Source organism: Equus asinus, chromosome 7 (assembly GCF_041296235.1).
Source record: "Equus asinus isolate D_3611 breed Donkey chromosome 7, EquAss-T2T_v2, whole genome shotgun sequence".
Classification (NCBI taxonomy): domain Eukaryota; kingdom Metazoa; phylum Chordata; class Mammalia; order Perissodactyla; family Equidae; genus Equus; species Equus asinus.
In genome coordinates, this window is record NC_091796.1 from 59623968 (window position 1) to 59650687 (window position 26720).

General features: G+C 35.9%; 1 protein-coding gene across 6 annotated transcripts in view; it reads left to right on the top strand.

The window, feature by feature from the left end:
- The window catches only part of PPP4R1 (protein phosphatase 4 regulatory subunit 1), a 75622-nt gene that overhangs the window by 23814 nt on the left and 25088 nt on the right, over positions 1-26720 (top strand). For 3 of the 6 annotated variants that reach the window (XM_044773444.2, XM_044773447.2, XM_070513549.1), the window contains 8 exons: positions 6977-7061; positions 7991-8097; positions 15292-15434; positions 15937-16083; positions 19422-19529; positions 19668-19733; positions 20387-20545; positions 24502-24629. In XM_044773444.2, the coding sequence (XP_044629379.2) occupies positions 6977-7061; positions 7991-8097; positions 15292-15434; positions 15937-16083; positions 19422-19529; positions 19668-19733; positions 20387-20545; positions 24502-24629 (943 nt within the window). Of the gene's footprint in view, positions 1-6925; positions 7062-7990; positions 8098-15291; positions 15435-15936; positions 16084-19421; positions 19530-19667; positions 19734-20386; positions 20546-24501; positions 24630-26720 lie in introns of all 6 variants that reach the window. The other 3 variants (XM_044773443.2, XM_044773445.2, XM_070513550.1) reach the window with 2 other exon arrangements.

Consider the following 26720-nt stretch of genomic DNA (forward strand, 5'->3'; position numbering starts at 1 on the left):
CTAGAAACCACAAGTTTTCATTAAATGATGTGTCAATTGCTTCTTCCTGGAAGCTTTTAGTTTATAATTAAATATTAGGTTTTGAAAAATGAAGATTGCCTACTTAAGTATTTATTGGAATTCTGTCTCTTATGTTAACAAGCCATCTTCCTTTTTCCTTTTCATCCTGGTTCCCCTTCAGCTCTCAGTAAATTTACATAGGAAGAGAGACTATTGGAATTTGGGGAGAACAGATAGAATTTGACAAGGCTTTTCAGAGTGATCATTGTTTTTCTATGCTTCTTGGTCATTTAAAAATTTCAGATAGCATTAAAAGATGGCATGATTTTTTTACTTCATCAATCTAGGAGACTAGATTTTTATTTACTTATTTTTTTATTTGAATTTCAGATAAACAATGAATTTTTTTATTGTGGTCATAATAACTTAGAACATTGTGAAATTTCAGTTGTACATTATTATTTGCCACACACCATGTAAGTGTGCCCCTTCACCCCTTGTGCCCACCCTCCACCCCCCTTCCCCTGGTAACCACTAATTTGTTCTCTTTGTCCGTAAGTTTGTTTATATTCCACATATGAGTGAAATCATATGGTGTTTGTCTTTCTCTTTCTGGCTTATTTCACTTAACATAATGCCCTCAAGGTCCATCCATGTGGTTGCGAATGGGATGATTTCATCTTTTTTTATGGCTGAATAGTATTCCATTGTATGTATACACCGCATCTTCTTTATCCAGTCATCAGTTGATGGGCACTTGGGTTGCTTCCACATCTTGGCTATTGTGAATAATGCTGCAGTGAATGTAGGGGTGCATAAGTCTCTTTGAATTGTTGATTTCAAGTTCTTTGGATAAATACCCAGTAGTGGGATAGCTGGGTCATACGGTATTTCTATTCTTAATTTTTTGAGAAATCTCCATACTGTTTTCTACAATGGCTCCACCAGTTTGCATTCCCACCAGCAGCAGATGAGGATTCAGTTTTCTCTACAACCTCTCCAACATTTGTTGTTTTTTGTCTTGATGATTATAGCCATTCTAATGGGCATAAGATGATATCTAAGTGTAGTTTTGATTTGCGTTTCCCTGATAATTAGTGATGTTGGGCATCTTTTCATGCGCCTATTGACCATCTGTATATCTTCTTTGGAAAAATATCTGTTCATATTCTCTGCCTGCTTTTTTTTTTTTTTTAAGATTTTATTTTTCCTTTTTCTCCCAAAGCCCTCCCGGTACATAGTTGTATATTTTTAGTTGTGGGTCCTTCTAGTTGTGGCATGTGGGATGCCACCTCAGTATGGCCTGATGAGTGGTGCCATGTCCGCGCCCAGGATTCAAACCGGTGAAACCCTGGGCCACGTCACTGGTGCACGCTAACTTAACCACTCGGCCACGGGCTGGCCCCCTCTATCCACTTTTTGATTGAATTTTTTGTTTTTTTGTAGTTCATTTGTGTGAGTTCTGTATACATTATGGAGATTAACCCTTTATCAGATATATGATTTGCAAATATTTTCTCCCAGTTGGTGGGTTGTTTTTTCATTTTGATCTTGGTTTCCTTTGCCTTCTAGAAGCTCTTTAGTCTGATGAAGTCCCACTTATTTTTTTTCTTTTGTTTCCCTTGTCTGACTAGGCATGGTATTCGAAAAGATCCTTTTAAGTCTGACGTCAAAGAGTATACTGCCTATATTTTCTTGCAGAAGTTTTATGGTTTCAGGTCTTACTTTCAAGTCTTGGTGCATTTTGAGTCTATTTTTGTGCATGGGGAAAGGTAATGGTCTACTTTCATTCTTTTGCACGTGGCTGTCCAGTTTTCCCAGCACCATTTATTGAAGAGGCTTTCCTTTGACTATTGTATGTTCTTGGCTCCTCTGTTGAAGATTAGCTGTCCATAGATGTGTGGTTTTACTTCTGGGCTTTCAGTTCTGTTCTTTAGATCTGTGTGCCTGTTCTTGTACCAGTACCATGCTGTTTTCATTACTATAGCTTTGTAATATATTTTGAAGTCAGGGATTATGGTGCTACCAGCTTTGTTCTTGTTTCTCCAGATTACTTTGGCTATACGGGATCTTTTGTTGCCCCATATAAATTTTAAGATTCTTTGTTCCGTTTCTGTGAAGAAGATCATAGGGATTCTGAGTGGAATTGCATTGAATCTATAGATTGCTTTAGGTTAGTATGGACATTTTAACTACGTTTATTCTTCCAATCAATGTTTATGGAAGATCTTTCCATTTCTTTCTGTCATCGATTTCTTTCAATAACGTCTTCTCGTTTTCTTTGTGTAGGTCTTTCACCTATTTTATTAAATTTATTCCTAGATATGTAATTCTTTTTGTTGTGATTGTAAATGGGATTGTATTCTTGAGTTCTTGTTCTGTTAGTTCATTATTAGAGTATAGAAATGCTACTGATTTTTCTAAGTTGACTTTGTAGTCTGCAACTTTGCTGTAGTTGTTGATTATTTCTAATAGTTTGCCAATGGATTCTTTAGGGTTTTTTATATATAAGATCATGTCACCTGCACACAATGAGAGTTTCACTTCTTCAGTGTCTATTTGGATTCCTTTTATTTCTTTTTCTTGCCTAATTGTTGTGGCCAAAACCTCTAGTACTATGTTGAATAAGAGTGGTGAGAGTAGGCACCCTTGTCTTGTTCCTGTTCTCAGAGGGGTGGCTTTCAGTCTTTCCCCACTGAGTATGATATTGGCTGTGGGTTTGTCATATATGACCTTTATCATGTTGAAATACTTTCCTTCTATACCCATTTTATGGAGAGTTTTTATCATGAGTGGATGTTGGATCTTGTCAAATGCTTTCTCTGCATCTATGGAGATTATCGTGAGGTTTTTGTTACTCATTTTGTTAATGTGGTGTATCACATTGATTGATTTGCAGATGTTGAACCATCCTTGTGTCCCTGGTATGAATCCCACTTGATCATGGTGTATGATCTTTTTAATGTATGGCTGTATTCAGTTTGCCAATATTTTGTTGAGGACTTTTGCATGTATGTTCATCAGCAATAGTGGCCTCTAATTTTCCTTCTTTCTGTTGTCCTTGTCTGACTTTGATATCAGGGTGATGTTGGCCTCATACAAGGTATTAGGAATATTTCTGTCTTCCTCAATATTTTGGAATAGTTTGAGAAGAATAGGTAATAAATCTTCTTTGAATGTTTGGTAGAATTCTCCAGAGAAGCCATCTGGTCCTGGACTTTTGTTTTGGGGGAGGTTATTGATTACTGTTTCAATCTCTTTACTTATGATTGGTCTGTTCAGATTCTCTATTTCTTTTTGATTCAGTTTTGGGAGGTTATAAGAGTCTAAGAATTTATCCATTTCTTCTAGTTTTTCCAATTTGTTGGCATATAGTTTTTCATAATATTCTCTTGTAATCTTCTAAATTTCTGTGGTATCTGTTGTAACTTCTCCCCTTTCATTCTAATTTTATTTATTCAAGACTTCTCTCTTTTTTTCTTAGTCTAGCTAAGAGTTTGTCAGTTTTGTTTATCTTCTCAAAGAACCAGCTCTTCGTTTCATTGATCCTTTCTGTAGTCTTTTTGTTTCAGTTTCATTGTTTGCCCTAATTTTTATTATTTCCCTCCTTCTGCTGAGTTTATGCTTTGTTTGTTCTTTTTCTAAGTCTGTTAAGTGTGGTTTAAGATTGTTTATTTGAGATTTTTCTTGTTTGTTAAGGTGGGCCTGTAATGCTATGAATTTCCCTCTTAGGACCGCTTTTGTTGCATCCCATATGAGTTGATATGATGTGTTTTCATTCTCATTTGAGGAGACTAGATTTTTAAAATGGTAGAGCACTAAAGGGCTGTTAGTGCTATAGTATCCAAGCATCCAGAAACTTAAGTTAATTTTCCAGAAAGAAAGAACTACAAAAGAAAGCACTCAGGTGAGGGGTTAAGAGTAGACTCTTCTATAATTATGAAATGTGTCTTTTCATCTTTGGTAATACTCCTTGTCTTTGTCTGTTTTGTCTGATAAAGATATAGACCCTCCAGCTTTCTTTCTTTCCTTTTTTTTTTTTTTAACTTAGCAATGCTTTTTTTATTGTTATTTTCTTTGCACCACACTTACTTTTTTTTTTTTTTTTGGTGAGGAAGATTTGCCCTGAGCTAACATCTCTGCCAGTCTTCCTCTCTTTTTTTTTCCTCCCCCAAAACCCCAGTACATAGTTATATATTCTAGTTGTAAGTCCTTGTAGTTCTTAGTGTGAGCTGCCACCACAGCATGGTTACTGATAGACAGGTGGTGTGCTTCCACACCTGGGAACCGAACCTGGGCTGCCGAAGCAGAATTTGCAAAACTTTAACCACCAGGCCATCAAGGCTAGCTCTGGGTGTTATTTTTTTTAGTAGTCTGGGAACCTCTGTCTTTTAACTTAAACATTTAGTCCATTTTATGTAATGTAATTACTGATCTGATTTAGGTTTGCCTTTTTTATTTGTCTCTTTTTTGTCTATTGCTCCTTTCCTGACTGTCTTCCTTTGGGTTAACCGAATAGTTTTTAGTATTTCATTTTAATTCCTCTGTTGGCTTTTTAGCTATCCTTTGTTGCATGTTTTAGGATTGTAATTCACATCTTTAATTTATCGTAATCTATTCAAAGTTAATGTACTACTTTGCATAAACTATAGGATCCTTGCAGCAATATAGCTACATTTATTCCCTCTGTGGTGTCTGTTTTATCTAAGGATGTTATTGACTGCACCATCACTTAGGGTATATGCTGTAACATCTCTTCATTAGTGGTGATAGTTTTTTATTATTATTTTTTTCCTTCTTGTTACCTGTGGCTGGTATTTGCAGGATGACTGGGTAAGACTTAAGTGTGTGGTCTGTAGCCATGGTAATTAAATCCTTGTGGCCTCCATAAAGATGAAATCCAGAGTCTTATTAGTCCAATCAAGAATGGATGAGGAAATTTTGAATTTGGAATGGGTGATTCAGGCCAGAATGATTCCACAGATATTGGCAGGATGCAGTAGTACTGGGAAATAGAAATGAACCTTTGTCACCAGTGCTTATGCCAGAGTCGAATACCTCCCTTTGTATACTAGTAATTGTCAACCATGATCGATAGAGTGATAACAAAAGCTGAAGCAAAAATATGAGTTTGTTATCCTTTAGGAATATGTTTCTCAAATGTGGTTGTTCCACAATCTGTATTTGAATTAGTGGGGGTATTTATTAAAAATGAATTCTCCTGGGCCTCACTCCAAATCTACATAATCAGTATCTGGATATGACATCTGGGAACCTGCATTTTTAGAGGTAAGCGCTCCAAATCTTAAACACAGCGCTGTTTGACAGTCGCTGCTCTAGGCTCCTCCTCCACTGCCTCTGGCTTTCTATGGACCAGAATCAATATTATTAATGTTTATCTTTAAGATTAACAACTGTGAGGCTGATGAAACAGTTTGGTCATAGTCATAGAATTCTAGAGCCTGCATAAAGAAGTACCTTTGAGGTCATGCTAGCTCAACAATCCTTTGTTACAAAGGAGAAAACTGAGGCCAAATGAGAGTGTCTGAATGGTTTTTACAACTCTGATTCATAATAGATAAGGTACTTTGCTGTGAATTGTAGCTCAGAATAACCTGTATAAAATGACTTCACTGTGTAATTATTTTCACGTTAGGTGTTATTTTTAATCCAATTTGACAATCTCTGCCTTTTAATTGGGGTAGTTAGATCATTTGCTCTTAATGTGATTATTCATGTGGTTGAGTTTAAATCTTTCATGTTGCTACTTCCCATCTATTTGTCCTAGCTCTTCCTTCCTTTATCCTCTTTTTCTGCCTTGTTTTGGATTGAGTATTTTTTATGATTCCATTTTATGGTCCTTATTGGCTTACTAGGTGTATATCTTTGGTGGGTTTTTGATGTTTAATGTTTGCTATAGGGTTTATAATTAGTTTATGTCTTTAACTTATTACAGTCTACCTTCAAGTAATAGATATCTCTTCACATACTGTGTAAGAACTTTAGGACAGTATAATTTACCCTTTTCCTGTGTTTGTACTTCTGTAGTCGTACATTTCTCTTATATGTATGGTATGAATCCCACAGTCCATTTTTTCTCTCTTTATTTTAGAGTACATATTTTTGCTTTAAACAGTCAATTATCTTTTAAAGAGATTTTTTTAAATAAGGAAAGGCTTTTATATTTACCCACATAATTACCATTTCTGATGCTCTTCATTCTTTTTGTAGATCCACATTTCCATCTGGTGTAATTTTCTTTTTGCTTGAAGGACTTCCTTTAATATTTCTTGTAGTGTACATCTGCTGGTGATGATATCTCTCAGCTTTTGTGCGTCTGAAAAAGCCTTTGTTTCACCTTCATATTTGAAAGATAGAAGTTTCAAAGCCATTGAAAGACGTCTGTATACTGGATGTAGAGCTGTCAGTTGACAGTGTTTCCTTTCAGTACTTTAAAGATTTTGGGTCGACTGTCGTCCAGCTGGTATTGTTTCTGATGAGAAGTCTACTGTAATTCTTATCCTTGTTCCTCTGCATATAATGTGAATTTTTCTCTGACTGCATTGCAGTATTAACTGTGTCAGTGTTTGACATTTTATTTATTTACAAGTAGTTAGTGTTCTGATTGAATGTGTAGGTTCTTAGATCTCTGTGATCAGTCTTCTCTGCTCACTCTGTTTTGTGATCATCCCATAGTGAGTTTCTACAACCCCTATGCATCTAGAGACAGAACATATCTGTAGTAAAAAGAGAGGAAGCATCCTTCAGTTATTCATGGTTTCTGAATTGATTCTAAGATTCTCTTGTGATTCTTTGTACTACTCCAGAAACATTGAGGGCAGTTTTAGTTATGCTACTTCAGACAGGCAAGGGGTGCTTTTTAGTTTCAAAGCGTTATAAGGAGTATTTCTGATGTCTCTGATAGTTGGTGTGGATGACTACAGCTCAGAGTCTGATGTGATTATTATACCTTCAGCACTGGACTTTGTCTCACAAGATGAAATGTTGACGCCACTGGGGAGATTGGACAAGTATGCTGCAAGTGAGAACGTATTTAACAGGTATGTGCATATTTTCGTTAAAGTGGAAGTGGAAGGATGGTTTTTATTGCATTAATTTCAGTAGGGAAAATAAAATTATCCAGTTTCCAGTAGGTATACCTACTGTGTGCCAGGTGATGTTCAGGGGATTGGGACGCAGCAGTGACCAAGAGCTAACACTCTTCCTGATGTTTCTTCAAGGATGGTCCCCAGACCACCTGTATCCGACTGGGAAATCGAAGTCTTCGCTTAAATTTTTTGAGTAGAGATGTATAAAACTCATTTAGGAAAAGATGTAAAGATAATGTTTTTATATAATGAAGAATGAGTATATTTTCCTATTATGATAATTGAAGATAACTGTTTGAAATGACCTTAGAAATTTGTCAAATGAGTTAGATAAAAATGAAAAATATTTTGGTAAATATTCAGTCTCGCCTTGTTAAAATAAAACCCATATTGGCATTTGTCACTTAGGAAATTAGGGACTTAATATGTGTTATAAAATGTATTAAGAAAAACGTTTTCTTTAAAACTGTATGGATTCTGTCTTTTGACATTCTAAATGCAGGCATACCTCCGAGATATTGTGGATTTGGTTCCAACCACTGCAATAAAGCGAGTATCACCCTAAAGCAAATCACATGGGTTTTTGGTTTCCCAGTGCGTATAAAAGTTGTATTTATGCTGTACTGTGGTCTACTAAGTGTGCAATAGCACTATGTCTAAAAAAAAGAATGTACTCACCTTAATTAAGAAATACTTTGTTGCTAAAAAAAGCTAACCATCATCTGAGCCTTCAGTGAGTTGTAATCTTTTTGCTGGTGGAGGGTCTTTTTAAAAAATCTCAGTATCTGCAAAATGCAATAAAGTGAAGCACAATAAAACTGGATATGCCTCTATTAACTATGACGCCACTGAACACTATATAATTTTCTTTTTCTGTGTAGACAAATGGTGGCCCGGAGTTTGCTGGATACATTGAGGGAAGTCTGCGATGATGAAAGAGATTGTATTGCTGTCTTGGAAAGAATTAGCAGATTAGCTGACGATTCAGGTATATGTTTATGCAGAGAAAAGTTTCCTTTACCAAGTTTGTGTTTCTAAAAACTAATGAAAAACTTAGTGTGATATGAGATTTCTTTAAAAGATTTCCTAATTATCAAACCTATCAGTAACAAGAAAATAAAAACCTCTTACTAAGATCCACACATTTTATAGTAGGTCCATTTAGTTTAATTTTGGAAATTTCTCATCAGAAAAATCTAAGAACATTGTTTTCCATCATGTACATTGATATTTTAGGATTAATAAAAACTTAAAAAGTAATTTTGAATAAATTAAAAGGTAGTTGTAAAAGTGGGCTGTAAATTTTTTTAAGCAAATATAAAATGCTTTTTTCTTTTTTTTTTGCTGAGGAAGGTTAGCCCTGAGCTAACATCTGTGCCAATCTTCCTCCACTTTATATGTGGATTGCCATCACCATGGCTGATGAGTGGTATAGGTCCGTGCCTGGGATCCGAACCTGCAAAACTGAGCATGCCAAACTTAGCTACTACACCATGGGGCCATCTGGCGGCCCCGAAAATACTTTCTTTTGTTTGCTTGCTCACTTGCCAAAAAAAGGTCAATCACCCATTGTGAAACTAAAGCTGTTTGTCTCCAAAGTAAAGATGGGAGGGTCTGCTTAAGAAAGAAGTAAACTTGATTTGAGGCTTAGAATGCAATTATATTAAATTTTGAAAAAATGTTTTGTTGGGGTAAAATATACACAACATAAAATTTACCATTTTAACATAATATTGCTTTTTCTTTTCTCTCTCTCTCTTTTTTTTTTGGTGTGGAAGATTGACCCTGAGTTAACATCTGTTGCCAGTCTTCCTCTTTTTGCTTGAGGAAGTTTGTTGCTGAGCTAACATCTGTGCCAATCTTCCTCTATTTTTTGTATGTGGGACACTGCCACAGCATGGCTTGATGAGTGGTGTGTAGGTCCACGCCTGGGATCTGAACCCGAGAACCCCAGGCCACTGAAGTGGAGCATGCAGACTTAACCACTACATCACCAGGCTGGCCCCCCTAATGTTAAATTTTAAGCATATTGTTATATTTGATTTTAGAAACATTCAAAAATAAATTAAAATTTTTTTCTTAAACCTATTAACTCTCAATTAAAATGTGTTATTTTTCAATTTCCAACAAATTTTTTGGCGTGTCAACAAGTCTGATTTTTTAATTTTTAGATGAGCTCATCTTTTGGTAAGCAATTCATTTTATGGGAATATGTTTACTCTTTACATAAGCCTTAAATATTTTTTATTTTCTTGTAGAGTAGAAAAAACATTTGTAAGCTTATTAATAATCTGTCTCATTATGATGTTCTGTGTGCATAATTGCTCCAAGTACGTGCTTGTTCTAGAATGGTTTTAGGAGAGTCTCATCAGTTGTAATTTTTACTTATAATTTATTTTTTTATTTGGCAGAGATGCAACAATTTGACTTAAATTTTTGGCTCTGTTGCATCTCATTCCTTTCTTAGTAGAGACATAGATATTCTTTAAAGAGGAATTTATTTTCTTTACCTGTTTACCAACTATAGTCCTGATTTTATTAAATATGTGTATATATATTCTTAAAATATGTTCTCAAGTTGTTGAGTTCGTGATAAGTATCTCTTGACATTTACGCTTTCTATTCATTCAGTAAATGTAGAACAGTGCCAGGTTCTAGATTGAAAGCTAGAGCCGTTACTGAGATGAGTAAGAATTCCTGTCATCAAATTAACAGTGTAATGAATGCAACCAATATATAAAGAAGAAATCACAGTGGGGAGGATTGGGGCTCTCTTCAGAAAGTTAGTGACATTTGAATTGGATTTGATAGAATGATAAGGTAAGAGAGGGAAAGAGCATACTCTGCAGAGAAAAGCACAGGTTTAGGGGCAGGAAGAGTTGAAGATAGTGGCCCATTTGGTCAACAGTGAGTTTCCTTACTGAGTCTCCAGTTTAGAAAAATGGGGCTGTTAAGGTAGTTGAGGGGCTAGATTGTAAAGGTTCATACACTGCGATGCTAGAGTTTTTTTGTGGTTTAGAACAATAGCAGTATGGATTGACTTGATAATAAAAAAGATGGGTGACAGGAAGGCTGGTTGGGAGCCTCTACTAATTGTTAGGAGTTGTTTGAGAGAATTGCAGAGTGCTAGGGAGGGGTTTCAGGGCTGCTATGGTAGTTGAAGGGAAGGGAGGAAGAGGGAGTTGACCTAAGGTTTCTAACTTGGTAGGCTGGATCCGTTGTGATGTTCGAGTAAGATAAAGACTATTGAAAAATACACAACTCTAAAAGTTAAGGCATATCATCCATCCTCCCAAACAAATAAGGAGCTTAGAACTTTTAAATCTTTCTTCTGCCTTATCTTTATCAACTTTTACCTTGATTTTTTAATTTCCCTAAATTTATCTTTTATATTTTCTATGATTTTGTATAGTAAATGCTTGTTTAGATTTACTGCTAAATCTACTAAGCTTTTTCCCCTCATCAGTACATCTTTTATCTGATTCTTTTCTGGTTCAGTTTCCTCTTTCTGAAAGGACGTGTATTGATGAGGGTCTGGCAGTGACATGCCCTTTTTCCTTTGTCTGAAAGGGACATTTCACCATTACTCTTAAGCTGAATGTGAAAATCTAGTTGATAGTTCCAATATTCCATTCTCGTCTTACTGTTGTGACTGTTGAGAAGTCTGCTAGTCTAAGTTAGTCTTTGTGGGACTCCCGTTTTTTCTTTCTGATTGCTGTTAAGGCTGTTTCTTCTTGACATTCTGTAGTTTTGCTGTCATGTGTTTAAGTACGGGTTTATTTTTATTTATTTTACTCAGGACTTTACCCTGCTTCTTCAATTTGAGGATTCTTGTCTTTCCATCAGATACGGGAAATTTTCAACCTTTAACGTTTTGAATATTGCCTCTCTTCCATCTCAAACTCCCTTTCAAGTTTATTTTCTGTTTGAGTAGATATTTTGTACGTGGTTCAGAACATAGAACTCTTGTTAGATAAATGTGTTTTCCATGGCTCTTACCTGTTCGAACTCTCTAGGCCTTTGTCTCCCATTTACATTTTGGTAATTTCTCTCACAAAGCGTTTGCTACCCAATTCTGACCTGCTGTCTGACTGTTGACTGTTTCATTCTGTTCACTTCATTTTTCATTTTCAAGAGTCTTCAGTGCTTTGTTTTCAGATCCTCCTGTTTTTCTTTCCCTAGTATGTTTCTTTTCAGTATGTTTCCTTTTATTATATCTTTAAAACAGAATGTTTAAAATGATCATAACTTCTAAAGATTGTTTGTAGTAGCTGAAGTTCTTGATGTCATAATCCCGTGAGTCGTGTCTTAATATTTTTACTACTGAAGGATCATTTCTGTTTTTTTTTTTTTTTAATTAATGTTATGATAGATTACAACCTTGTGAGATTTCAGTTGTACTGGTTTTTTTTAAGATTTTATTTTTCCTCTTTCTCCCCAAAGCCCCCTAGTACATAGTTGTGTATTTTTAGTTGTGGGTCCTTCTAGTTGTGGCATGTGGCATGCCGCCCAGCATGGCCTGATGAGCAGTGCCATGTCTGTACCCAGGATCCAAACCAGTGAAACCCTGGGCCACCAAAGCAGAGCACGTGAACTTAACCGCTCGGCCCTGAAGGATCATTTCTCGTCTCTTTTTTTTTTTTATAGTTTTGGATTGTGAGCTCATCTTTAGTGGATCTTCATAGGTATTTGGTGTTCTGGTCAACCTTCGTTGTGGGAGTGGGAGTGACCCTCAAGTGACTTTGTTGTTCTACTAGACTCAGGATTGTTAGCAACCAGGAGTAATTTCATGTAAATTTCTTGCATGTGTGTATGTTTGTGCTTATTTTAAGGGTGAGGGGAGGGAAGTGGGAGGCAGTTCTCAGACTATTCCTGGATGTATAAATTTGGAATCCAAACCAGTTATAAGTATATTTCTAGGGTTTCAGAAATGACATACTTGAAGCAAATTTTTTTCCTTTTCTTTTAATATTGAATATAACACCGTATGAAAAGTACATGAACTATAAATGTTCAGCTCCATGAAGTATCACAAAATGAAGGCCCATGTAATTAGCATTCAGATCAAGAAATAGGACTAGCGTCCCAGAAACCGTCTCAGTGTACCTCCTTATTTCTGTCCTGTCCTTCTTCCCTGAAGGTAATCAGCATTTTGACAACTAAACGTGTAGTTTGCTTGTCTGAACTTCATATGGAGTCATACTGAATGTATTATTTTGTGTCTAGCTTCTTTATACTTCTAAACCTCATCATGTTGTTGCACGTAACTATATTTATAGATTTTTTTAATTATTTTTTTTGTGAGGAAGATTGGCCCTGAGCTATCATCTGTTGCCAATCTTCCTCTTTTTGCTTGAAGAATATTGTCGCTGAGCTAACATCTGTGCCAGTCTTCCTCTATGTTATATATGGGATGCCGCCACAGCATGGCTTAATGAGCAGTGTGTAGGTCCACACCCATCCAGGATCCGAACCTGCAAACCCCAGGCTGCCGAAGCAGAGCGCACAAATTAACCACTGCACCGCTGGGCCATTGCCTATTTATAGGTTTTTTAAATTGTTGTTTGGTGATTAGCGTATGAATATATTACAATGCTGTATGGATGGATACACTGCAACTTAGTTATCCAGTGTTCTGTTAGTGGACATATGGATTGCTTCTAGCTTTAGGCTGTTAACGCTGCTGTGAGCCAAGGAGTCACGTGGAGCACATATGCATACATTTTGGGAGTATATACCTAGAATTGGAGTTACTAGGTCATAGGGTATGCTTATATTCCTCTTGATAGGCCATAGAGTTTTTCACAGTGGTGCGACACTTTGTGGTCCCACCAGCAGTGTATGAGAGTTCCTGTTGGTTCACATCTTCACCAACACTTCTTTAAAGTTTTCATTTAAATTTATATCTCGTTGTGGTTTTAATTTATATTTCCTCAATAACCAGTAAAGCTGAACAGCTGGTTACATGCTTATTGACTCTTTGGGCATCTTCTTTTTTGAAATATCTGTTCTAGTCTCTTCTCCTTTTTTAAAATTGACAATCTTTTTCTTACAGATTTGCAGGAATTCTTTGTTCTGAATGTGAGCCGTATGTTGTTTGTGTGTATTGTAGGTGCCTTTTTCACTCTGACTTGTCTTTCCACTCTCTTAGTGGTACCTGTTAAAGAAAAGAAGTTCTTTTCTTTTATGGGTAGTACTATTTGTGTACTACCCATATTTTCTTTACCTCAAAGTCATGAATGTGTTCTCCTGTGTTAAATGATTTAGAAGCTTTATCGTTTTTACCTTTGACACGTAGATCTGCATTCTACCTGGGCTTTATTTTATGTATGATAGGAAGTGGGCGACAAGTTTTATTTTGTTTTTCTTTTTTTTAATGTGGGTATCCAGTTAACACAGCATCTTTTATTGAAAAGACCATCTTTCCCTTTCACTTTTGAATAAATCTGTAGTCTGTATGTGCATAAGTCCGTTTCTGGACTTGGTTTTGTTCCATCGGTCTCTTTGCTTAAGCAGGGCCTTGAAGAAAGAAAAGTTACTGATTTCATTTTTAACTAAAACTGTAACTTATGTCCTTTTGCTTCAAAAATATAGGTATTAGGTCAATGTTAGCGAATTCAGGGTCAGTGAGGAAAAGTAGAGGCTTATGTGTCTACTTTTCTTTTGTTTTTGTTTTTCAAAACAGAAGCATTCTATTTTATTTAAATACTGTTTAACTTCAAATGGCACAGCCATGTAGTAGAAATTCCAAATATTGGTTTGTTGATAAGATTCTTAGCTTTGTAAAATGCTAGTACATTTTGTACTGATAATTTAATTTCTATTTGTTGAAATCTAATGTTCCTCTGGACATGTTCATGCATATTTACCTTAAGTAACTTTAATATAATCATTAATAGGTACCAAGTTCTGATTAGGTCTGATGTGATGACTTGTGTTGATAATCCTCAGGTCTGTATGTGGTTTAGTCACTTGCATTTCTCCTGTGAATTGTCTGTTCTTATCCTTGTTTTCTTTGATGTATTCATTTGAACAATGAGTTCTTTGTGTATTTAGTTATTGATACTTTGTTATATGTGTATTTTCTCCCAGGCTCTTGTCCCTTTTAACTGAATGTGGTATCTGTTATCTATAATGACGTCTTTTTTTTTTTGGAGGAAGATTAGCCCTGAGCTAACTGCTGCCAATCCTCCTCTTTTCGCTGAGGAAGACTGGCCCTGACATCTATGCCCATCTTCCTCCGCTTTATATGTGGGACGCCTACCACACCATAGCTTGCCAAGCGGTGCCGTGTCCACACCCGGGATCCAAACTGGCGAACCCTGGGCTGCCGAAGCGGAACGTGTGCACTTAACCGCTGTGCCCTCAGGCTGGCCCCAATAATAACGTCTTTATAAAGTGAAATTAACTCATCTTTTAGTTGGTTTTTGGGGTTTGTTTGCCTTGAAGGAGCTTCCCACCTCAAGATTAAACATTTTTAAAGTGTTATCTTTTAGTGCTTTTGATCTTTAAGAAAAATGTTTAGAACTTTAATTCACCCAGAGATAATGTATGGTGTGTGGTGTATAAATCTTATCTTTTTTTCTCACATAAGTAGCTGATTTTCCTGCCATTCATTACTTATTGGATAGTTCATCCTTTTGAAACCCAGAGATTTGAAATGCCTTATTTGTCATATTTAAATTAACATATATACTTGGGTCTTTTCAGGCTTTTTGTTTGTTTAAATCTATTGGTCTCCTTTAATATTCACTTACCCTTTTTAGTCTTAGTTAAGTCTAACTATAAATCCTCCGTTCATTAACTAAATTTAGATTAGGAGCCAGTCCTTATAATTTGTCATAGATGGTTCTTCAATAGTAGAGTGTAAAGATAATACCATATTATAGTTGCTGTGAATTTCGGATATTTAACCCCTAGCACAGTGTAGCACAACATAGGTGATGAATAAATCTAATCATTATAGGAAATGATTGCATTGTGAAGATAGAAGTTTGGGACAGGGGAAGGTCCTTTCACTCGGGGGGGGTGAAAGGGATCATAGAGTTAGAGAACATTTTTTAAGCCCCTTTTCTGTTGAGGGTGAAAGTGACTCCAAAGCTTTCCTAATAGTCTCAAGTGCAGGCGAAAATTTTGTTCCTATGGGAGAATGTGTTTGCTCACATTTCTATTATTTCGATAGAACCAACTGTGAGAGCAGAGCTGATGGAACAGGTGCCTCATATTGCATTGTTTTGTCAAGAAAACCGGCCTTCAATCCCATATGCTTTTTCCAAATATTTACTACCTATTGTGGTTAGATATCTCGCAGATCAGAATAATCAGGTAAGAGTGCCATTTACCTGTTCTTAAGAAAGTTTATGCAGTATGATGTATGTAGAGTGGCCTACCCTAGGGGGTCTCATTTGAATGTTTTTTTCCTCGTTGACTTCGTTATTCTGTTTTTCAAAATGACCATTTGTCTTAGACCCATATGTCTTGAGAATCTGGCAAATCTAGGAGGCCTCCTTAATGCCCTTATAGACAGTGCCTAGTAGCTGCATTCTCATTTGGTACCTTCATAGGTGACCCTCAAAAAATTTGTTACCTTGTGAGACTTCTTTTACAAGGATGGCTTTTCGGTTTCACTTCATTTATCATAACACAGACTGCCAAGTTCAGTTTTTGCAATAGTTGAGGAAAATAGCCACAGATTTTTATTTGGAAGGTTTTGCTAGTTATGAATCCATTTAACTTGGGATGAGAAGTCTTTACACTTGTGAAAATCAAGTAATAGAGTTTTCTTATATCACGTATGTACTTTGTTGTGCTGTTAATTTTTTCCTAGGTAAGAAAAACAAGTCAGGCAGCTTTGCTGGCTCTGCTGGAGCAGGAGTTAATTGAGCGATTTGATGTGGAGACAAAAGTGTGCCCCGTCCTCATAGAACTAACTGCCCCAGATAGCAACGACGATGTGAAAACAGAAGCCGTTGCTGTAAGTAGAACATGATTTTTCAGTTTAGGTAAAAAATTAGTCACTATATTGACTAATAGGGGGTATTCATGAAATATTATGCTATATTACTATAGGGTTTATACATCTTATCTATCAAAGTAGGTGCAAATCATTAAATTTGAAATATAATTCTAGGATAGAAAGGGACATAAGCTTACAAAGGAAGAGGTGTATTTCTGTGGGTGCCATGTTGTGCTAAGCACCTGGGAATTAGATGGCTCTATCACGGACCTCTGAGAAAGCCAGATATGCAGCAAGAAAATAATAAGTAACTAAATTTATTATTATGTCAAAATGGAAAAATAAGACAGGAGAAACAACCAGTACAGTTGGGAAAAAAAAAACAGGTGTAAAAAAACCCCTGTATTGAATGAAGAAACATTTGAACCTCTTTAATTGCTGTTGAACACTTTTCCAGCACTGTGTAAGCACGGTAGGAAAAATGCTAATAATACTTGGCTCCTGCCCTTGACACTATGGTCTTTGGGGGAAGGATGTCAGGCGAGTCATTATACTGTGATATGATAGATGATAGAAATTATGATTATTAGAAGAATAAACAGATTAAGTCATTATGCACATAATTAAGTCAAGTGTAATATTAAGCTTTCTGGGTTTTTGACATGGTTAGCAAATATTTTGATTATTTGAGAGCCATCCGTAAATAGGGCATGAATTAGAATATAGTAGTATCTGTTGCAGTTCACATCTGTGCCTCCTGAGTTCAATGAGTAAGAATTCTGATAATAAATTAGGACAGTGGTAAGTTCATCTGAAAATTTATTCAAATCTCTTTGGCTAGTGAAAGTTTACTACTTAAACCTAAAATAATATAATTGCATCTTTGTTGATATGAAAAAAATTACACCAGAATTTTATAGTGCTTCTGGATCATGAGTAGGATGAATTAGATCATCTCTGTAGTTCCTTTCCTTTGGAAATTCCTTGATGTAATTATTTTATTTTTGGATACTCAGGTACCAGTTAATAATAAATTTTTGTTGTTGTTAATGCTGTCAAGTCGTTTCCGACTCCTGGTGACCCTGTGGACAGCATAGCGGAACCCTGCCCAGTCTTTCTGTGCCATCCTCTCACCTTCCGGTGCTGTATCAGACAGCGCTCTGCTGTTATTCACAGGGTTTTCATGGCCAGTTTTTTCAGAAGTGGGTGGCCAGGTCCTTCTTCCCAGTCTGTCTAGTCTGGAAGCTCCGCTGAAACCTCTCCCCTGTGGGTGACCCTGCTGGTATCTGAAATACTGGTCGAATAGCTTTCCAGCGTCACAGCAGCATGCAGCCACCAAGTATGACAACCAAAAGATAGGTGATAGGGTTGCCTGCCTGGGAAATGAACCTGGGCCGTGGCAGTTGAGAGTGCCAGATCCTAACCACTAGACTGCTAGGGCTGGCTGATAATAAATTTAGATACTTTTTTCCCAGTAATATCATTTTTATTGAAGTGAAATTCACATAATATACAATTAACCATTTTGAAGTTATAGTTAAGTAGCATTTAGTACCTTCACAATGTTGTACAGTCACCATCTCTGTCAAGTTCCACACAGATTTTTTTTTAATTTCATAAGTTCCTCAATGCAGGAAGTAAATTTTGGCATAGTTATTTTTATTGAGTGGGGTTTAACTTGCTCTATTATAATTTTTGATGGGATTTAACAATAATAAAACGTTATAATCAAAAGACTATATCCCGCACTAGTATGAAAACCATGTAACCATGTTTCTCTTACAATTGATTGTATGTTTATTTTGTCATATTTTACATTTCCTGGCCTCCCACTTTTTCTATCTGTTGGGAATAGTTCATTCTGATAAATTTAATTATACTAGATTGGTGATACAGTATAGCTTTGGGTTTTTACCTAGAGCTTGGAAAAGCTTAGAAGTAGTACGGAGTCAAAAAACAAAAACCAGGGGCTGGCCCCGTGGCCAAGTCGTTAAGTTCACGCACTCCGCTTCGGCAGCCAAGGGTTTCATGGGTTTGAATCCTGGGCGCCGACATGGCACCGGTTGTCAGGCCACGCTGAAGCAGCATCCCACATGTCACAACTAGAAGGATCCACAACTAAAATATACAACTATGTACTGGGGGGTTTGGCAAGAAGAAGGAAAAATTTAAAAAAAAAAGAAAACTTTAATCAAAACCAAACAAAAGGAAAACTGGCTTTGGGGTTTGGGAGATGCAGGTGTAGTCGCGGTTCTGAGGTCTGAGACTTTCGCAGGGAATGTGTTGAAACTACAGATCAGGTTGGGAATGATGGTCAGCCTAGCAATCCCTGAGCGGGGTAGATCTCTCCATTGATTTCTCTCGTCAGTGTTTTGTAGTGTTCAATAGACAGTTCATGTATGTATTTTGTTAGATTTCGTGTTCTTTAACACTATTGTGAATGATACTGTTTTGAAATGTTTCCAGTTGTTCATTGCTAATTTATAGAAATACATTGGATTTTTGTGTTCTGACATATGTCCTACTAACTTCCTAAACTCACTTACGTGTTCTAGTGGCTTCTTTATGGATTCCTTGGGATTTTCCTTGTAGACAATCATGTCATATGTGAATAGAGATTTTTTCTTTCCAATCTGTATGCCTTTTTTCTTGTCATATTTGCACTGGCTGGGAGTACATGTAACAGATAAATGATGACAGACCATGGGATTTCTTTCTCTACTAACTGTGGGAGGAATTTATTTAAATAACTTGGGCTATTTTTCAAACACAGTTCATCCTCACTTTGCCTGGCAGTGTGTTAACTGAAACATGTGCGTGCCAGAATCATACCCTTGCCTTCCACGTAACCTAAGCTCTGCAGAGGGAGGATGCCGTTCCCATAGGCACACGTTTCAGTTAAAATGGCACTTAGCAAGGTAGGGACTGCCCCTGTATAGCTTTTCCTAGCAATACAGATATATTATTAAACCCAGATCTTTTGTTATGATAATCTTTTTCCCTTTGAACAGTGACCACTTATATTCTCATTGGGAAAATGTAGGAGTCTTTGCTTTTAAAGTTGTCAGGCAAAATGATTTAATAATATTGAAACTATAGACAAAAATGAAATTTTTAGGGTTTTCTCTGGGTTTACCATGCATTTAGTAATTATCAGTTGATTTTATTAGTACTTGTTAATCTCTACTTTTCAATTCAGATAAAATGAATTTTTTTGTGATGTATGTAGTGTAATGATACCATGTCATATTTTATGTTTCCTTAAATTAAATACTTTTAATAAGCTAGCAAACTTAACTGGAGAAGTCTTAGTTTTGAAGATATTTTCAGTGCATTTTTGTTCTTCTTTATTTTAGATAATGTGCAAAATGGCCCCCATGGTTGGAAAGGACATCACAGAGCGTCTTATCCTTCCCAGGTTCTGTGAGATGTGCTGTGACTGCAGAATGTTCCATGTTCGAAAGGTATTGTTTAGTCTTTTTTTTTTTTTTAAGAACACGTGGTTCTAGTGGTTACTGTATTGATATGTGAAATTTAAAAGATTATTTTTAAGGAATTCTATATGTAATATTTTGAAATGTCAGTGATGCTTTTGTTGTCAGGTCTGTGCTGCGAATTTTGGAGATATTTGCAGTGTAGTTGGCCAGCAAGCTACTGAGGAAATGTTGGTAAGTTTTGTAGAAATAAAGCAGTTAGCAGTGGATTATAAAGTGGTACATAGAGTTTGAAATGCCCACATTTACCCCAAAATTTTATTAACACAATCCCATGGATGTAAACCAGAAAGATAGTATGGTGTGGAGTTTGAGTTTCAATTCTGATAATCTGGGCACTTGAATTATTTTGATAACGACCGTTTGTTATAAGTGCAGATATGTGTAAGAACCGTTGATCTATTTTTACCTCTCCCGTTTTTTTTAGACAAATCAGTTCTTATTTATTCAGATGAATCTTTCATGTTATTGCAACCCTCAAGTATTTTAGTGACATTAAATCTACTGCATGTTATTTTTAATTAGTAGTTAGTACATGGAATATATATGCTTAATGTACAAATTAACATACTTGAAGAGTTTCTGTAGACACAAGCTCTTGGATAACATTTAAGCTATATTTGTTGGGAGTGTTTTTGCTTTTCTATAGTCAATAGTGTTATGAATTAAGTGTGATTTATTTAAAATTACTGAGTATTAATACTAAAGTCTTCTAAATTTTGTTAAGAAAATCTAGTGGTTTAAAACACTGTGAAAGCAGAATGAAGTAAAAGTAACTACTGAAACCTGCTTTGTCTGCCTAACAAAACACTGTCTCCCTTGCATAGCTGCCCAGGTTTTTCCAGCTTTGTTCTGATAACGTGTGGGGAGTCCGGAAGGCTTGTGCTGAATGCTTCATGGCGGTTTCATGTGCAACATGTCAAGAAATCCGACGGACTAAATTATCAGCACTATTTATTAATTTGATCAGTGATCCTTCACGTTGGGTAGGGTTTTAATTACTATTTTTGTAAAATAGTACATTGTATGGCAAACATTTGATTTCATAATTTAAGAAATAATCTATAACTTAAGGTACGTTATTAATCCTTTTAGGAGTAGACAATAGACTACTATATTAACTTTTTTTACTGGACAAAATTTTTGTTCAAATATAAATCACGTTCATTCTCTTGCTGTGATGTATTATACTGATTTTCAGATGTTCAGTCCCAGGGATAAGTCTCACACGGTCATAGTATAATAATTCTCGGTGTGTTGCTGGATTTAGTTTGCTAGTATTTTGTTAAGGATTTTTATGTCTATATTATAAAAGATAACAGTGGGTAGTTTTCTGTAATGGCTATTTTCTTTTTTGCTTGATTTTGTTATCAGGGTAATAATGGCCTTGTCAAGTGAGTTGGGAAGTGTTCCCTCCTCTTGTATGTTTTGGGAGAATTTGCGAAGAGTTGGTGTTAATTCTCTTTTAAATCTTTAGTGGAGTTCAGCAGTGAGGCCATCTGGGCCTGGACTTCTCTTTGTGGGTAGGGTTTTTTTAATTACTAATTTAATCTCTTCTTACGGGTCTCTTCAGATTGTCTATTTCTTCTTGACTCAGTTTTGGTAGTTTGTGTCTTTCCAGGAATCCTCCTGTTTTATCTAAGTTATCTAATTTATTGGTGTATGATTATCCGTAGTATTTCTTTATAATCTTTTTATTTCTGTAAGGTCAGTAGTAATGTCCCTTCTTTCTGATTCTCGTGATTTGAGTCTTGTCTCTTTCTTTCTTGGCCAGGCTGCTAAAGATTTGTCAGTTTTGTTGGTCTTTTTAAGGCTTTTGGTTTCACTGATTTTCTCTGTTTCTATTCTCTGTTTCATTAATTTCCATTCTAATCTTTATTAAATCCTTCCTTCTGCTTGCTTTTTGGTTTAGTTTGCTCTTCTTTTTTCAGTGTCTTGAGGTAGAAGGTTAGGTTATTAATTTGAGATCTTTCTTCTTTGAATTAACATATAGGGTAACTGGCTTTCAACCTAAAGAGCTTCCTTTTGTATTTCTTATAATGTGAGTCTGGTAGCAACACATTCTCAGGTTTTGTTTATCTGGGAATATCTTTATCTTGCCTGCATTTTTGAAAGATAGCTTTCCTAGGTATAGGATTCTTGGTTAGCAGGTTTTTTTCTTTGAGCATTTTGAATGTTATCCCCACTGCCTTCTGGCCTCCTTTGTTTCTTCTCTCAGGTGTTTGTTGGGGCTCCCTTGTAAGTGATGTATCGCTTTCTCTGCTGCTTTCAAGATTTTCTCCTTGCTTTTGACTTTCAGCATTTTTACTATGATGTGTTTGTAGATTTCTTTTAGTTTATCCTACTTGTTGAGCTTCCTGGATGTGTGGGTTATTGATTTTTAATAAATTTGCGAAATTTTGAGCCATCATTTCTTCAAATATTTTGTCTTCTCTTTTCTCTCTCTCTTCTCTCCTTGTGGGATTCTCATTACACGTATGTTGGTGTCTCACATTTTTCTAAGGCTCTGTTCATTTTTCCTTATTTTCATTTTTCTCTCTATTCTTTGGCTTGCATAATCTGTATTGATATATGTTGAGTTGACTAATTCTTTTCTCTGCCAGTTCAGATCTACTGTTGAGTTCATGTAGTCAGTTTTTTATTTTAGTTACAGTGCTTTTCAGCTCCAGAATTTCCTTTTGGTTCTCTTTATAATTTCTGTCTCTTTATTAATATTCTTTATTTGATATGACATTGTCCTCTTTACGTCTTTAATCACGCTTTCCTTTAGTTCCATGAACAGTGTATAATGGCTACTTTGAAGTTTTTTCTGTCGCGTCCAACATCTTATTGTTCTCACACAGAGTTTGTTACCTAATTTTTTTTCACTGTGTGGATCATACTTTTCTGTTCCTTTGCATGCCTTGTAATGTTTTGTTAAAGACTGGACATTTTGGATACTATATTGTAGCAAATTTGGGTACTGGTGCTCCTCTCTGGGGCTTACTGTTAATTGCTTGTTTGTTTAGTGACTAGTTGGAATTCTTTAGTGGACTCTTACTTCCTCCTTCCAAGAGGTTCAGCTTTGAGTATGCCCACAGCCACCCTTGGGATGACAGCATTTTGGCGGGAATGGGAGGGCCAGCAGCCTGAGCTTCTGTTGGCTTGTCTTTCCTGGCCTCACAAGCTGGGGCCAAGGCTGTTGGGGCCCCGGTATTCTGAGCCATGTCCAAGGTAGAGCCACCATTCCTCTAATGGGCACTGGGCAGAAGAAGGGAGCCACCCCTCGCCACTGCATTTGCCCAGGACCCGGCCTCAGCAACAGGTAGGTGGGCACAGCATGAGAAGGCCCTCTGGCTGGGAGCTGGGGGAAAGGAGCCTAGTGTTCTTGGCTGCGATGGTCTGGAGTGGAGGCTGTGCCTCCCTGGGCTGGTCTTAGTTCAAATACCACAGACTCTCAGCTTTTTTTTACTCAAGTTTTGTAGATTTTCTTGAATAGATTGTCCTTCATTTGTTGTTTGCCCTTAGGACTGATTCTAGAGGTGTTGAATGGTGGGGTTTTTTTTCCCACTTTCACCCATTTCCTCAGTGACACTGGGGAGTGTGTCAGTGGAGTTCCTTACAAAGTCATTCCAGAAGTTGAGCTCAGGACCTTACCACATTCGTTTTCAAAACAAAGTCTACGTATAGAGAAAGACAGTTAAGCCTTGGTACTATTTTAATGTTTTTATCGTATCTTATATAAGATTGTTAGAAAAGACTCTGTAGCTTATTTCAAGTTTTCATTTTTAAACTTTCAGCACTTTGTCATTGTTTGGGCTCCATAACGTTCAATATTTCCTGTTAATTTGGGAATATGTTTATATTAAAATGAAGAGCTCCTTAAATCTCAGTCATTTGAGGTATATATAAATCCTATGTCTATTTGAGACAAGCTCAGAGTTTTCACACTAATCAGAGTAGACTAAATTCATGCATGTAGTTTTGAAAGTTACCTTTTACACTTTTAAGGAAGTAATGTTTATTGACTATAAAGGGGAAAAAAATCTGTAAGTTCACACATACACACTATTCTTTTTTGCTATCGTGCATATAATTCTAGCCCTTCTTTGAAACAATTGAATCATTTTGTATATGCCTCTCCAAGTAGATGAATACTAATAATAGGCATCCTTACATGTATTTGCCTTTGTAAAATTTACACATATCATGTAATCCTCATTTTAAAACTTGGAAAAGGTTATTGCTATGCCTTAAAGGCCTAATCTGAGAGAAATTGGTTTGTAGCTTTTCCCATCGCAGTTGCTTTGTCAGATTCTACATCCTCTCGTAAAACCTCTCCTTTCCAAATTGTTTTTTTAATCTTGGTTACAAAAATAATGCAGGAATATGATGCAAGGTAAAATTCTATAACCTCCTTTTCAACTCTCCTACTTGAGATATTCATTGATAACAGTAGTATATGCTTCCAGGTTTTTGTGAAGTGTTATTTTAAGTCAGTATTATATTTCTGATGACTGTGTGCATAGTTCTGGTACAGCTGTCTTGCTTCTTGTAGTGAGCAAATTACAGTCTTTCCTACCTGAAAACATTAAATAGATTTATCACATTTTGTTGACTTTATTTCTTTATTTTTTCTGTTTGGCAATCTTGATTTTTTTCACTTTTTTTGTTCTTGATAACACAACAGGACTTTCTTTAGTTTTGTTTCATGCACGTGTTTTATAGGATCTCATATTCATATTCTCATGGTTTAAATATTCAAGCCAGGATTTAAAAAACCGAAAGAAAAAAAATTGTTTATAAAGAATTTTGAATCCTAGCCAAAGAGTGATTTATAGTTCTGAATCTGGGTTTCTTTTAGAAAAACTGTTATTATCTTAACCATCCTTCAGTGTGTGGAAAGTAGCTTCTTAATAACCCCTTATTTTTATGTTTTGTTACTGTCCTTTTTCCTTCCCAGGTTCGCCAGGCGGCCTTCCAGTCTCTGGGGCCTTTCATATCTACTTTCGCTAACCCATCTAGCTCAGGCCAGTATTTTAAAGAAGAAAGCAAAAGTTCAGAAGATACGTCAGTAGAAGACAAAAATAGGTATAATTTTTTAAAACTTTGCATTCCAGTTTTACTGCTTGTGAACATTTTTTTCATTTCCGCTATTTTATAATTGTCCTTTTGGAGAGTTTACTATTTCTCTTGATTATAAAAATTGGTAAATATTTTTATGGAGTTTTATTTTAAATACATTTGTTAAACACCTCTTTGGTTAGTTATATATTAAACGAGAAGATGAAGATGTATGTAACACACTTGGCTTGATGCTGGGCACATAGAAAACTATAAATGGTAGATTGGATAATAATTTTTGGGTAAGTTTAATAAGTTACATAACTCATAAATAATCTGTTGACATTTAGAATGTAAGATAATGGTTATGCAGTTTGAAGGGTTTGTTTTTAAGGAGTGAAACCTAATTTAGGAATATGTTTGTTTTAGTACATAGTCAACTTCTTACTATTATTATTCCTTTCAGTCAGTCGATTTAATTGTGGATCTTGGATTCTGTCTGCAGAATGATAATTGTAATCTCTTAGGTACCGGGAAAGTATTTTAATGGTTAGCACCAAATTACTGTACTTTTTAACTAGAATACCAATTTTAAGTGTATTAATCTAATAGGGCAACCAAATTTTAAAATAAAGCTTAAAGAAGACAACTCTAATTTTTGTTCTAAAATTTTTTGCATTAAAAAGTTTTGTTTTAGTTTTTAAAATTTATTATATACATAGGGAAAAAATTACTCTAACCTAATGTAGTGCGTGGGAAATACGCACGAACTTTTACAGGCGTGCACTTGAAATAATATAGTAGCTGTTCTTGAAACAGTCCCTGTTGTAATGCTTGAGTTACCGTAGAGTCTTGTCCCTCCCTTGTCATGATGCTAATGGACATTTTCTTCTGTAGGTCTTGATACTGTGGTATTTGCTTTCTTGGTGTTTTGATTTGGCAGTTCTTCCTTTCTTCTCTGCTGCCTTGTTTTACCTTTTTGCCTGTTCTCCTACTGTCCTGCTGAATAGCCAAACAAACCTGAGGTACTGTTTTTTGTAAAGGAAGAAAAATCACTCTAAGCCTGTCTTCCTAGCAAGCAAAGTCTGTCAGTTCTTTTGAAAACAGCTGCTGCAAGGAGTTTGACAAAAATGATGAAGGGGGGAAGTGTTCTCTATTTTTCGTTTTTAAAGTCCACATACCTTTTCATTATCTAATTGTACAAAGACTATTATGTAACTTTTATTTATTTTTAAATCTGCAGAGTCTAGTGAGTGAAGAGATAAATTTACACAGAATTGTATAGGACAAGGGTCAGCAAATTTTCTGTCAAAGGCCAAATAATAAATACTTTGGGTCTCTGTCACAGCTGCTCAGCTCTGCCTTTGCAGTAAGAAAGCAGCCGTAGACAGTATGTCATTGGGTGGGCCTGGCTGTGTGCCCATAAAACTTGATTGACAAAAAGAGTTTGTGTGGCTATCATGGCTGGTAGTTTTGCTGGCTGCCGGTATAGATCATTATTGGAAGAGCTATTTAAACGTAATTATCTTTTAGCTACAAACCTTAATTCCTCTTCCATTGTCATGAGGTATTTCTTAATGTCAAATCAATAGTATTTGTAGCATTGGATTATATTATTAGACTTTATTGAATTATGTTAATGGTGTAGGGGAGGGAAGAGAGAGTTCCTACCTAAGGAAGGAGTTGTGTTAAATATTGTAAAAGCTTTTGTATAGTTTCCTTCCTAGCTTCAAAAAGAGTAGTCCTGTATATCATTAATGTCAGAGCCGTTAGTTTGTTTACCCTCTGTTAAATACTGCAATGGCTTTTGTTTTAAACTCTTAAAACTGTTGTTTTGTTATTTAAGATTGATTGAGTATGCAAAAATTAATTGAGCACCTACTATGAACCAGCTACTGTAGACAGAAATGTAGAATTTCGTTCCTGCTCTCAAGGTCCTCTTAGTTTCCTAGAATTCAGATTTCTCGAAGAAATATCTTACAAAGTAAGCAAGTTTTGGGCAATATATTTCCACTACTGTTTATTTATTATATAGTGTTTCATCTGATCCTGGAAACATTTAATAGCCCTTAATACTCTTTGAAGCTTTTATTGATTATAAACCTCTGACTTTATATG